At 36.2% G+C, this 13989-nt stretch overlaps 1 protein-coding gene across 1 annotated transcript; it reads left to right on the top strand.

Moving 5' to 3' along the window:
* Window positions 1–5540: 5540 nt before the first annotated feature.
* On the top strand, window positions 5541–6173 carry LOC147556546 (protein FAR1-RELATED SEQUENCE 6-like). The gene has a single exon (XM_086658657.1). It carries the CDS (start codon window positions 5541–5543, stop codon window positions 6171–6173), a length of 633 nt encoding a protein of 210 aa, XP_086514783.1.
* The last annotated feature ends 7816 nt before the right edge of the window (window positions 6174–13989 follow it).

Below are 13989 nucleotides of genomic sequence, written 5' to 3'. Positions count from 1 at the left end.
GTGTAAACTGTCCAAAATATCCCCACTTCAAAAAAAAACTCTCAAATACATATCCCTCCTGTTTTTCGCCCAAAAGTCTTGTCAAAACTTTCCATCTTCATCACAGAATTTGTTATATTTTCAAGAGAAATAAAATATTTTTCCATTATACTTATTTCATTCTCTCCCTCTCTCTCGAACACTATTGCTCCTTTCTCTCTTAACCAAAGCTTTATGCTCCTTTGTGTCTCTTGTTCTCTTTTTTCCTCTCTCTATAAACTGAAGCTTTCACTCAGTGTCTTTGTGCTTCAAATCGGTGACTCTCTTCAGGTGTAAAGGTGAAAGGAAGGGTGGTTAGAGGGTTGGCAAACAGGTATGACGGTTTGCTAAGCGTATCACTGTTTGGGTGAGATTTACTGTTCGATGCGTGTTGAGATCACAAGCTAGCCCGATGGCCGATGATGACGACGGGAGAGTTACGGAAGCTCTTATCGAGGTATTACGTGGATCCATGTTTACACTGCATTAGCCAAACGTTCGATAAGGCGCCACCTGCCTACAAACTAACAAAGGTCGAACGGCTCTTCCTAGCCGAATAGTAGGTGAACCCGACTGAGGGCGTATTCAGTCATGATCTTGGTAAGCTAGAAAAATTATCTTGTTATATTGTCTTATTTGGTGTGCATATTGATATCTCTGTATATATGTAACACTTATAACTATTGATATATTAAATTGTTGATGTGTGTGGTGCTGGTAGGATGTTTAGGTATCCTACTGAGCTGACCTTCGGGTTATCTCATTCCTATTTGTTTTTGTTCAATTGCAGGTATTAGTGACCCAGAGTGACACAGTTTACTTAGATGGCATTATGTAAGAATACAATTTCTATTATATTTTCAACTTACGATTTTATTACGACGTTAATATTATATATGTATCATCTAGAATAGTTAGGATCGTTCTCTCACTTGTTTGTGATTGTACACATGTAAATAGTATGCAAGCTATCACTTTGAATTTGATGTTATTGATAGGTTGGAGTTTATGAAAACATATAGAATGTTGACAAATTTTTCAAGTTTGATGTGGTCAATTTATAGAGGAGATTTTGTCCAAACTCAGTCTCTTCTATGAATTGTTCATATACATGAATTCAAGTTGTTTTTCTCTTTATGAAAACTATTTCGGATTACACATTTTCCAAACATATTTTCAAAGGTTTAAATTATATTTGATTTTTTGCTGCATTTGTTCTTGATTTGTAACCCGTGATGAGAGTTTTGGATTGGGTTTATACTTGAAACTGGTTTGAGTGAGTATTATACCGAGTTTCTTTTATAAACTGTCAGGCAAACCGTGGTTCGGAACACGGGGCGTCACAATTGGTATCAGAGCATGAGTACGTGCATTGGGCCGACTGGCATCAGAACATACTTTTGAGCGCTAATGTGTAATTAAAAGTACCAAGGCTTGTTATATCCGTAAAAACTTCAAGATAAAATATGAAAAGATAATAATGTTATTGATTTTCTTTTGTTCTTATTTGAGATTTTAAGATTTTGATTTTACCTTTGCTGGCTTTTATGTGCTCAGCACATCTGAGTCAGGCCTTCGTGAAGGACCACTCAGATAGCATAATGTGAGTAAGGTTCGTTTAATGGTAAGTTACTTACATTATAACCTTGTTTTCTGAGCACATTGCCTGCAGAAGATAGTGATGATACTGGACCGAGCTTTTCTAAGGTACGAATTGCGTTCATATTAGGCTTAGGTTCGTAGCATTGGTTGGTTGTGGTTGGACTTCTGTGATTTTCGTTACCTACTTCTGTGATTTTCGTTTCCAAAAAAGAAACGTAGATTACGAATATGTAGTGAGACCTTTCTTGTTTTAGGGTTTAATTAGATTGCTTCAAACCCTAAGTCCACCCCTAGACATTTATAATGGAATATAAACACTAGTTCTAGATTTTTTTTAGAAGGAAATTGGGGACTATTCCTAATCTTATGAATGAAGTTCAACTATCATATAATACACAAAATGCATGAAACAAATTGTCTTTTCCTCTAAAACCAAATAACGATCTGGACTAATCAGAATATTAATATCTAGGGCTTTCACTGACCTCTTCCAGAATCTCAAATTGCTCAAATTCAATAACAAACAGTTAGAAATCAATATTATGAAGTTATCAGCAGGAAAAATGAAAGCAAATATTTATGAAGAACCCTAGATTCGTTGATTACTTGTTTTTGTTTATGAAGAACCCTAGATTTCAGTTTGAAGTTTGAATCTTCAATTTATACAAGCATTAGAGAGAGATGATGATGTTAGAGAAGCTGAGAAGGAGAAACTGATGAATACCTCTAATCAATTCATGGTTTGATCTCTCTCTCTATCTCGGATTCCTCTCGGTTGAAGTACAGAACGCTCTTTCTCTCTCTAGTTCTTCCGTTCTTCCTGGTTCAAAGTAAAAAAAAAAAAAGACCCTTGGCTGCTTTTACTAAAGTAACCCTTCCCACTTGAAAAATTAACATAACTACCCATGGCTGCAGCAAGGGGTGGTCTCTTAATGCCTGATGGGCCTAAAAGGTTACCCTAAAAGGTCTCCACCCACAAGTATACGGGCGTCAAGTAATAGTTCCGGTAAGACCGGTTCGTTCCTCAGAGACTAAGTTAAACTAAAATCTAACCTTAAAACTATTGAGATTTAAAAATGGTTTGATTGAGGTAAAATAAAAATAAAATATAAAACTAAAAAATAAATAAAGAAATAAGGCGGTATTCAGAAAAAGGGAACCTAGGGTTTTCGAATTCGTCTTTCTAATAAATCTAACGACAATTTAATTTTGATCTAATTAGAGAGTTCTTCATATAACTCAGGTTTTAGTCCATGAACGGTCTAAAAACCCGGAAGATTTTATCGTTAAAATGGTAAAAACTTTAATAAATTTATCGAGAAAATAATTATTATGACTTCATCTAAATCCCTAGATATAAAAGATTTAGCTACTCATGCTAGAAACGATAAATATTTGAATTAATATAAGACAAAGAAGAAAGAAACTTAACTTTTCTGCGCTTTTCCCACCAAACAGAGCCTAAGGAAGTGATTTCCTTATGATTTTCCGCGAAATCTGCCAAACGCACCCTCTGGGAAAACGATTTTCTCGTCTTCCCGAAAATGGTTTCCCTCTGGGAAATTTATTTTCTCATCTTCTTCAACCTTCTTTCTCTCTCTAAACTTTCTGTTTCTTTCTCACTCTTTCTGTAATCTCTCTTTCTCTTTCTCTGTAATCTCCCTCTCTCTCACTAAGAAGTAGAAAACAACAAAAGAAATCAAAAATCACGAAGAATCAAATTAATTTCTTAAAACCAAGTTTCTGTTTCTCTCTCTCTCTCTCTACAATAACTCTCATATTAATCTCTCTGTCTCTCTCTAATTCTCTCTCTTCCTCTGTAATCTCTCTTTCTCTCTCACTAAGATGCAGAGGAAACAAAAGGAAAATAAAAAATTCAAGAAAAACTAAACTGTTAAGCTCTCGGTTTCTCTCTCTCTCTACTTTTCTCCTTTTCTGTTCTGTTCTATATAACCCATTCCCCCACTTCAGCCGAGCTCTTCTGTTTTTATAGAAAAAGAAAACCAACCGAAGTTTCTGTTTTGATTTCTAATTGAACCGAATCTCTCGGTTCTCTTTCTCTCTCTAAAACCCTGACTGTTCTCCCCCAAAATCTGATCTTCTTCTCACTCTATCTCATACTTGGTCAATCCCTCCGTCAAGAATATTTGTTTCTCTTTCTCGGTATTATATGAGACAGCTTTCATAAGCATTAGATAGAGACGAGAGAGAGAAGGAGATAATCTGTTTTGATTCTCTCTCTCTCGGTTTCTCTATCTAACTGTTTGAAAATAATGGCAGCTCAACTTTCACGTGAGGAGGGATCAAAATGATCCAGTGTATCGCGGAAGAGTGAAGATCGTTACTGCACTGCTTTAGATGTCCACACGTGTCACGTACATGAACCCGGCCATTAGATCCTCACGGGTTACTACTTTATCTTGGACCGCATCATATGGAATCAAAGACCACAGAAAATCCCGAATGCCATCCTTCCGTACCCAAATGTAGCCCGCGTCTCTCCTGGTTCGTGCGATTGTTTCCTGGATGCATGCCATGTGTCCATCTTGTCATTTAGTCCACTAAGTTTGACCCGAACTTTGACCTTCTCTATTTTATTGATCCGGACTCCGATTTGACTTCCGTTTTCGCCTACGGGCTCGTCTTGGAGTCTACTTTCCATACGAACACTAATCTTGACCAAGAAGTCAGATTCAACAAATGACCAAAATGCCCCTAGTCTGTATTCTTTCCGACTTTATCCGTTTTGCACGCGTAACTCTGTAAAAAGGTACCTGAACATAAAAGAGAGTAATTCGTGAGAGTAACTACTCTAGAGAGACTAACTCGTCTAAATTAAGAGACTCAGATGGGACATTTCCATGTCTCATCAATGCCTCCGCCCTTGAATCTACGTTTCTTTTTTGGATAGAGAAGGCAACGTAGATGTTGAAACCGCAAGTTTGTAAACTAGCAGATCAATGAAAAACTCAAAGCCTACTCCGGACCTAAACGAAATCAACGATTTTTATTCTCGAGTAGAGTAATCTCTCTTTCTCTCTCTTGATAAAACAAATGAATATTAGGGTCATATTAACATAAATATATCTCAACTATTAGTTTGTTAGTTTCTGGGTTTATACCAGAATCAAGATCATTATTTAGACATTTTTTTTAAATAGAGGTACTAAACTAATTGTGGAAAGGTTAGATAAAGAGGGATCTTCAGAAAGAATAAGATCTCTTTGTCTAGTTTGTCTTTCTGGACTTAGTCTCGAGCCCGAACCCAAACGGGAAGAGAGGGTCATAATGTGAGTCCCCGACGTTCATTGGTAGTTGATCGGCAGATTTTAACCAAGTTCTTGCTAACTTGCCTGTGAACCCATAATCACCAAATAGAACATCAGCCACTCCTTGGCCTTCACTGCTAGGGAGCCAAGCGGCCACAAGAGGATCCATCGATGCAACATAAGGGTTCAATCACGACAGACTACCTAAATTGCGCAACCTTTGGCTTCATCCTCACCGATTAACTACCCAAATTAAGTTCTAGAGAGCAGCCGAGAGGTAACTACACCAATTTTTGTTTGTTACTCTACTGGTAAATCAACAATTTTTTTGTTACTTATTGAGATTTTAATGGTGTTTAATCAACAATTTGGTTTGTTACTGCAACTTATTAAGGTAGATGCTATATTGGTGCTAATTAAGCTAGATGTTTTGTTTGTTATTTATTGGCAGACAAGGTTTTGTTGGTACTTAATAAGCTTTTAATGGTGTTTAATCAACATTTTTTGTATATTACTCTACTGTTTTGATGGTCATCGAGATTTTTTTTTTTCTATATATTGGTTTCTATCGGCATGATTTTTTTTAATATGTTGGGTTGTTACTGATCTTTCTATTGTTTGGAAGTTGTAATTTATCATTGGTATTTGAGAATGAGTTTGGAAAAAGAATATGTTTTGAAGGAATCATCGGAACTCGAACTTCCTACAGTTGGGATGGAGTTCGATAATGTTGACGACTTGTATGATTATTGTCTTAGTTATGCCAAACAAACAGGATACCCAGTTGAAAAGACATCGATGCAAAATGTTCATGGAATTCTTCAGTGTGTTACGGTAGCATGTGGTAAACATGGAGCATTTAAACCGAAAGAAACCAATTTAGATGGTCCGCAACCTAATGGTAAGAATGGATGCAAAACTAGAGTTGCGGCTAAATTACATAGTAACAGGAAACAGGAGACTAATATTGTGTTTCAAGTCCGTCAATATAAATGTGATAGGAAGATCAATCCGTTTGTGGCTAGACAACTAGAAATCTATGATATGGCAGGAAGTCGAAGTTATAGACAACAAGTTGTAGCAGCGGATGGACATGAAAATGTCCCATTTGATGAAAGAGATATTAGAAATTACACCCAAAAGGCAAGGGTGCTATGTCTTGGGGAAGGAGATAGTACGGCGATTCAGGAGTATTTTGTGGCTCACCAAAGAAGAAATAATGGTTTCATTTTTAGAATGGACTTAGACGACTATTGTTGTGTATGTGTGTTTTGGGCAAACTAGAGGAGTAGAGATGCCTATAAAGACTTCAGAGATGTTGTGACATTTGATACGAGATAATTAACAAATAAGTATGGTCTTCCTTTTGCTCCGTTTGTCAGAGTAAACCATCATGGATATTCTATTCTTCTGCTTTGTAGTTTGTTGTCTAACAAAGACACAAATACATTCACTTGGTTGTTTACGACATGACTTGCTTGTATGGAGGAAATAGCTCCATCTGCCATTATTACAAACCAAGATAGAGCTATGCAAAACGCCATTGCAGGCGTAATCCCAACACAAGACACCGATGGTGTTTTTGGCATGTAATGAAAAAAGTTCCTGAAAAACTCAAAAAATAAAAAAATTTGACGAGATAAGTTATTTTCTTGGTAAGATTGTATATCAAACTCTAAAGCAATCTAGAGATTGACGTGGGTAAAAGATAGATAGACCGAAAAAATAAGATCAAGATCTCATACAATTTTAAGCATGAATATAAGTTGAAAATCCTAAAGTAATAAGACAATTTTAGAGAAAGAAAAACCGAAAAAATTAGATTAAGATCTCATACCTTGAAGTTTCCAAGATGAGTAATGTGTTGGATTTGAAATAAGGTGTTGTGCTTACCTCTCTATCTAGAACTCGATTTGGGTAACCTTCGGCAGCTTCGGTGGGGGTTGAAACCTTCGGCTGCTCGATTTGTGCTCAACGTGGTTAATTATGTCCATCTCTAGTACTTGATTTGTTGTAGAGATGTAACAGAAGAAAGATGAAAACCTAGCTCTGGAAGAAAGAAAAACTCACAGAGAGTTCAATTTCTGCTTGGTTAGGTGGGAGACTAAAATCTGGGCTGTTGATTTAAGTACGACGGACCAAAATGAAAACAATCAAAAAAGACGAACTAAACATGAATAAAAACAAAGGAACCGAATGACGGAAGGAAGGAATAATAGCAGCTTATCCCAATATGTTTTAATTATTGGTCAGTGTGCTTCCAATTCTATTCATCCTACAAACTTCTTTTCTCTTCTTATGTTGTAGTAATCCTACTCACAAACCAAAAATGAAAATCAACTTATAAGGACTACTTTTAAGGAATTCATGATAGTTCAAGTTCATTTTGTCATCTCTACCCCCAAAGCATTATCCACAATATCATTTCTCATGTTTTCTCATGACAATATGTTCTTATGGAATGAATTTTTTGGTATTTATTCGCCCAAAATTTGAGACGGATAATAAATATTTTCAAGAAATTTACTTCTTATGCAAAAACTCTCTCTCTCTCTCTCTCTCTCTCTTTGAAAGGACATGATTACAAGGAAAAAATCAAACAAAAGAAAGCCATTTATTGAGACATTTAATTGATGAGTGAATTACAGGACCCAAACCAATTACTACATTGTATCAGAGCAAAAGCCCATTTATAAACCTCCTCTTTTTACAATCAACAACAAAAAAAAAGAACAAGATTTTAATCCACAAGATCTAATTTCACACTGCACCAAAATAAGAACAAACCGATCTCTTCCTCGAAATCAACTAGACAAAATCAACAGAACCATAGTTGTGACCAAAGCACATTAATTGCTCATCTTCATATACTAGTAGAACATAACGTAAAGCAACTTCGTGAACATGAGAACAGTGAAACAATAGTGAAGCCCTACGTGATTCTCAAAATCCACATTCTCTCTTAACCATTTTATTAAAAGAACGTCAAGAATACAATTGAGAAGGAAAACAACAGATCTGTTATAAGGGTTCACATTTTGTCCATTGGAACTATGAAGACCCAATTTAGGGTTCTTATGATGAATTCCTCCTACGTTAGGGGATTCGACAGGTGGTGACTGATAACCAGTAGGAACTTCATTATCTTGACCATCATTAGAATCAAGAATATTAATCTCACCACCATAAACAGAGTAATTGAGAAGAGACCCAATTCCATGAACCACAATTGCTTCATTCTTGTATAAATCAGGATGAGTAATACCAATATCGTCGATCGTAAAATTCAAGATTGAGTTGTTTGTGACAAGAATTGTGTTGTTGGGTAAGAGAGTTGGGATTCTTGAACCAACTTGGAAGGTTTCAAGGAGAGAGAAAGTGAGTAGTTGTGGGATGCTATGGTAAGCCATGATCGATGAATCAAGTTTGGAAGATGAGATATTGAAGAGAGGGTTGTTATCATCAGTTGGGATGAAAAGAGTTGCAGAAGAGAGTGGGAATGATGATGGGTAAGTTTCAGAGAGAAGTTTAGCCCAATAATTGAAACCCCCATTGTTGATTAAAACTTCAACAATGCATTGAAGTTGTTCTTGAGATTGTGGTGTTTCAGCCATGGAGAATGTGATTAGGAGAGAAGAGATCAAAAAAACAACCAGGAAATTAGTATTAGAGTAGTGGGTAGCCATTGAAGAAGACAATAGAGAAGAAGAGAGAGGATCTTTCAATAAAAGTCTTGAAGAAAGAGAGCTAACAACTTTATAACTGAAATAACTATATTTCTAACTAACTCATTCTTTTTGACGGCTAAGTTGTAACGAGTGAGGATCGTAGTTGACCTACTCTGTGTTCTAAGGAGATGTTTGGAAATCTGTACGAGTGTCTTTCAATACCCACCCTGGCGTGATAGTAACTTGTTTGTATCTCCACGGCCAAGAGTGGGGTTCAAATAGTAAAAAGAAGGTAGATGTTTTGGGGGGAACTAACAAACGTGCGGGGCACAAAATTTCATAAGATGGGAAATAAAAAAAATGTACTCCAAGAATACCCTTCTTCTCATGTTGCTGACCGACTCTTGCCGACGACTTCTTTATGTTCTCTTTCTTTCCTCTGTCTCTCTCTCTCCATCCTTCTCCCTGCCTTTCTTTTTCTCTCTATCTAAGTTCGGCACAGGGGAGGGCCCTCTGTCAAAATCCTTCCACTTTTTAAACCATTTTTCATCTAAAAAATCGAACGATGGTTCCGGCGAATGGGCCTTCCCCTTTATTGGAAGTTATAAAGAGAGAGAGAGAGAGAGAGAGAGAGAGAGAGAGAGAGAGAGAGAGAGAGAGAGAGAGAGAGAGAGAGAGAGAGAGAGAGAGAGAGAAAGACGGAGAGGGATGGAGAGAGAGAAGAGAAAAAAAAGAGAGTGACGAAGATAAGAGATGAAGGAGAGAGTGGTGGCGCCCGAGAATGATGGTGACGCCATAATTGGTGGTGGTGAAGTACAAAAAAGTACACTATAACTTACTCCTTTCAAATTGCAAGACACAATTTGCTCTTACAACCTTCTCTCATCAGATAATACCTCATTGGAAAGCCTATTGTCATGCAGATTGGGCTTCGTCACCTATATTATATGAAATTTACAAGCGGAATGTTGGTTAGTTATTATAAGCTCAAATTTTATTGCTCTGAAACTGAGTTACAAAGTTATGCAAACCAGATTGCAAGCTATCCATAAATTAAAGAGTTAATTCCTATATGGCCCCCTTCTTTGTGACCAGTTTCCTTTATGGCCCCTTTTTTTTCGTACATTCAAATATGACCCACTATTTTCAAGTAAACGTCATTACTACCCTTCGTAATTCTAAATTTAAAACATTAAAAAAAGTTATTTCCACCTCACCCCTCTCTCCACCTCATCTCTCCCTACACCTCACCCCTCTCTCCAATTCACCTCTCTCTCTCTCTCCAATTCACCTCTCTCTCTCTCTCCAACTCTTTCTTCTCCGGCAAGGTTGTCGGCCGGAAAATTTTCCGGCCGGCAACCTTCAAACCTAAAAAAAAAAAATTCTCTCTCTTCTCTCTCTCTAAATTTTTTATTTTTTTAAATCTCTCCACTCTCTCTTCTCTCTCTCTAAAATTTTTTTAAATTTTAGAGAGAGAGGAAAGAGAATTTTTTTTTTTTTTAGGTTTGAAGGTCGCCGGCGGGAAAATTTTTCGGCCGACGACCTTGCCAGAGAAGAAAGAGGTGAGTTGGAGAGAGAGAGAGGTGAGTTGGAGAGAGAGAGAGAGAGGTGAATTGGAGAGAGAGAGAGGGATGAGGTGTAGGGAGAGATGAGGTGGAGAGAGAGAGAGGGGTGAGGTGGAAATAACTTTTTTTTAATGTTTTAAAGTTAGAATTAAGAAGGGTATTAATGACATTTACTTGAAAATAGAGGGCCATATTTGAATTTACGAAAAAAAAGGGGCCATAAAGGAAGCTGGTCACAAAGTAGGGGGCCATATAGGAATTAACTCTAAATTAAAACAGGTCAGTCGGTTACATGAGGGATAAGTCTGGTCGTCTATTTTTATTGGGAGTTTGACAGAGATCACATCCGACGGCTAATATAAAATCTTCTTAGTGTAAATTAAATCAAATATAAGGGTATTAGTGTAAATTGACCAAAATCGGTTAGGATATCCCTACAATAACTAGTACCTATGTATTTCTCTCCTTACCCACAATTTTCTGTCACTCTTCCAAAATCGACGTCATCTTTATTATTGATCGTTCTCTCTTTTTTCCATCTCAAGAGAGCTTTTCTCAGGAATTTTGATTTAAATGTCATCTCCAGCGTTATTCAAGAGGGATATGTAGCGTCTGTAGGACGCGGCGGAAACCTATTGCAAATTAAATTGCAAAGCTCTGCAAACCAGATTGCAAAGCTCTACAATGAGTTTGCAATGCTTTGGAACTTTGTTTTAAACTACTGCAACTGAAATTCGTAACATCTATTATACAAAACAGATCCTTGTGACTAGGACAAAATTAATGTAAATGAATGTGACTTGGCAATGTGACTAGGATAAAATTAATACATTTTCCAGCCAAGTAGGACAACCACTATATAAAAAAACAAATCCAGCCATCCATCTTCTTCTCCAAGACTGAATCTGTCCGTCCATTCTTCCATGTCCCTTCACTTACTATTCTCAATTATCTCTGATAACGACCCTCCATTTTCCCTCTCTACAACTTTATTCTTTTGTTTCTCTCTGAAACAAACTCAAGGTAATAGCTTCTCATCATCTTCAGTCGCCCTCTCTCTGTCGCTTCTCTCTCACGTCTTTCCCAAATTTGAAGGTAAGATGGTTATTTATCTCATCATTTTCAATGTGATTTGTTTCTGGTCTAGGTTTTTTTAACTATTATCTTTCGAATTATCTATGAAATCAAAGAGTTCCGTGAGTTTTGATGGGGTTGATTTTTCATGTAGTTCGAACACTTCCTAAGATAGGTTTGGATTTTGTGTGTAGAAATCGAAGTCTTTAAAGGCTCAATCAATTAGGCCTAACAATCCTTGAGTTCCTTAACTCTGATTTATATGCTTATTTGATAAAAACTATCATGAATCTGTAGTTCAAATTAGAGAGTTTTTTTATATTAATCTGTTTGGAATTGAATCTAATTTGCTTACTTTTTATGTTTATTTGATTTCATTGTTTGCGGTTGTCAAAGATTTGATTATTTACAAGCAAATTGATAAGTTTTTTTCTATTCTCATTTCCCAGGTAAACAACAGATCTTGAACTTGAATTTATGTCTCAAAGGTATTAAAATCCTGCAGGTTGATTCGATTTTTACCACTAAACTTTATATAGACACTAACTGTTTGAGAGAATGTCTCTTAGAGGTTTGAAGTCAAATGTTTTGTCATTCCCTTTTTAATTTCTTTTTTTTGCTTTTGTAGTTGTTTTTTTTTTTGTTTAGTATCTGCCAGAAACAAGACCGTACTTATTGCGCTTTGGTCTAGATACTAATCTGATCCATATATTTATCTCTTAGGAGGCTCACCCGACATTGAAATGGACGAGCACACCTTCATGGGGAACAGAGAAAGAGTTGTTCATTATTTAAATTCATTGAACAAGGTAAAACATTTTTTCTTTTCTCAATTACAATTATTTCTTCTATCCCTGAAGAAATAATTTCGTTACACCGGATTTCACCATATACAACACGGGGCAGTTCCTGTGTAACCGTCACACCCATTACATGATGCCCTCGACCAGCGTAGACCTTAGTCTTGCTAGGAGAGAGATCGTCATTCTTGGAATTCAATATGCTGGTGAAATAAAGAAAGGTCTATTCGGCGTTATGCACTATCTAATGCCTAAGCGTCAAATTCTCTCCTTGCACTCTGGTTGTAATATGGGAAAGGCGGTGATGTCGGTCTCTTTTTTGGTTTGTCGGGTAAACTTCAAAATTTTTATTGTCGCGCTTATGGAGTCCTTTTAGTATGTCCTGTTTTAACCATCTATAGAAACATGAAATTTGAATAGGTACCGGGAAGACAACATTGTCGACAGATCATAATAGGTATTTAATTGGAGATGATGAACATTGTTGGAGCGAGAATGGTGTTTAGACATCGAGGGTGGTTGTTATGCCAAGTGCATTGATCTTTCAAGGGAGAAAGAATCAGTTATCTGGAATGTCATTAAGTTTGGAACTGGTAATTAACCTCCTTTGTCTTTTTCTTCATACAATTTTTTCTTCAAACATTGGTTTGTTTATACCAAATCTTTCTATTTGCAGTACTAGAAAATGTGGTGTTCGATGAGCATACATGTGAGGTGCACTATACCGACAAATCTGTTACAGGTAAATAAGAACCAAACCGATATAACCGTATCACGACAATAGAGGTCTAATATTGTACTTCTTTAGTAGGCATTATATCAGTCGATAAAATGTACTTTCGTACATCACAAGTCTTTCTTTGACATTTCTAATAATTCTATTTGCCGCGTGAATCCCATGATCTATATTTGTCGATTTTGATTGGTTGACCTTCGGGTATGATGACTACTTTGTTTTGTTGACAATAACACAAATCTTTGAAAAATTAGTAATGCTTATATCAGGCAAAATCTAGGAAATACCGTAGCTAAAGTCATTGGATGTTTATGGACCAATTCAACCCATTATTTTATCTTTGTCAAGTGCCCACTCTTTTCCATCTTATCTATAATATGCCTTTTGGAGTGCAAATGGGATAATGATCTCATCTGTTTTGAAGGAAGGAAAAAAAAAACTTTCTATCAAGCAATTCATAAAGTTGAAACTTGTTACGCTTGATTGATTTTAAGTGTTATAATTATAGTTCACAAATCACAAGTTTAGTTAGAAATTTATAGTTTTAGTCTAACTAAGCTTACCTTCTTTTTATTTTCTCCGAATGAACATAATTAATGATAAATGATAATGAGATTTTTATTCTTAGTTTTCTATCAATCTCTATTTACATATATATATATATATTTATGGTATATGTATAGACCAAAAGATGATGATGGTCCCTAACAGTTCTGACCCTGGCAGAAAGGCGTCTTCTTCTAAAGAAGTCCAAAGTTGCGTGATATGTCACTCTCTCTAGATTTGGTGATTTGGGTTGTGATCATTTTGAGTTAAATCATCGCTACTCAGTTGTTTCTTTTCATTTTCTCAAATAATTTTATTTTGATGATTCGCAGTTTGTTGAAAGCTTTTGATTGTTTCTTTCTTACTACTATAGATGCTAACTTTGGTTCCTACTCTTCATTAGTGGTTATCCCAGCTACTTTTTTTCGTGGTATAAATTATCTAGGTTTCTCTTTCCCAAAAATACACCCCCCTTGAAGAAGTATTTCAAGAAGGACTCAATTATGATGCAGTTCATAGCAACACTAATTGTTTGGATAGAATAATCTTGAGCAAAAGAATGTGCCAACCATGCTTTGTTGCTGCTTTAGTTGTGGAGTCCTCTGTCATGGCTATGGACGCTGCAAAACCTATGGCCTTCTCTACATAACCATGGGTAATCTATCTTTTAGAATTCAAATCACATATTGAAGATTTCGAAAGTGTGTATAA

Source organism: Eschscholzia californica, unplaced genomic scaffold (assembly GCF_041429995.1).
Source record: "Eschscholzia californica isolate CP2 unplaced genomic scaffold, dmEscCali1.0.p SCAF_2, whole genome shotgun sequence".
NCBI lineage: Eukaryota > Viridiplantae > Streptophyta > Magnoliopsida > Ranunculales > Papaveraceae > Eschscholzia > Eschscholzia californica.
Note: the sequence above shows the minus strand (reverse complement) of the source record. Positions and strands in the feature narration are given on the sequence as shown.

Bases quoted from the DNA above. Each gene is read 5' to 3' on its own strand.
- LOC147556546 (XM_086658657.1), top strand. From the start codon at position 5,541: ATGAGTTTGGAAAAAGAATATGTTTTGAAGGAATCATCGGAACTCGAA.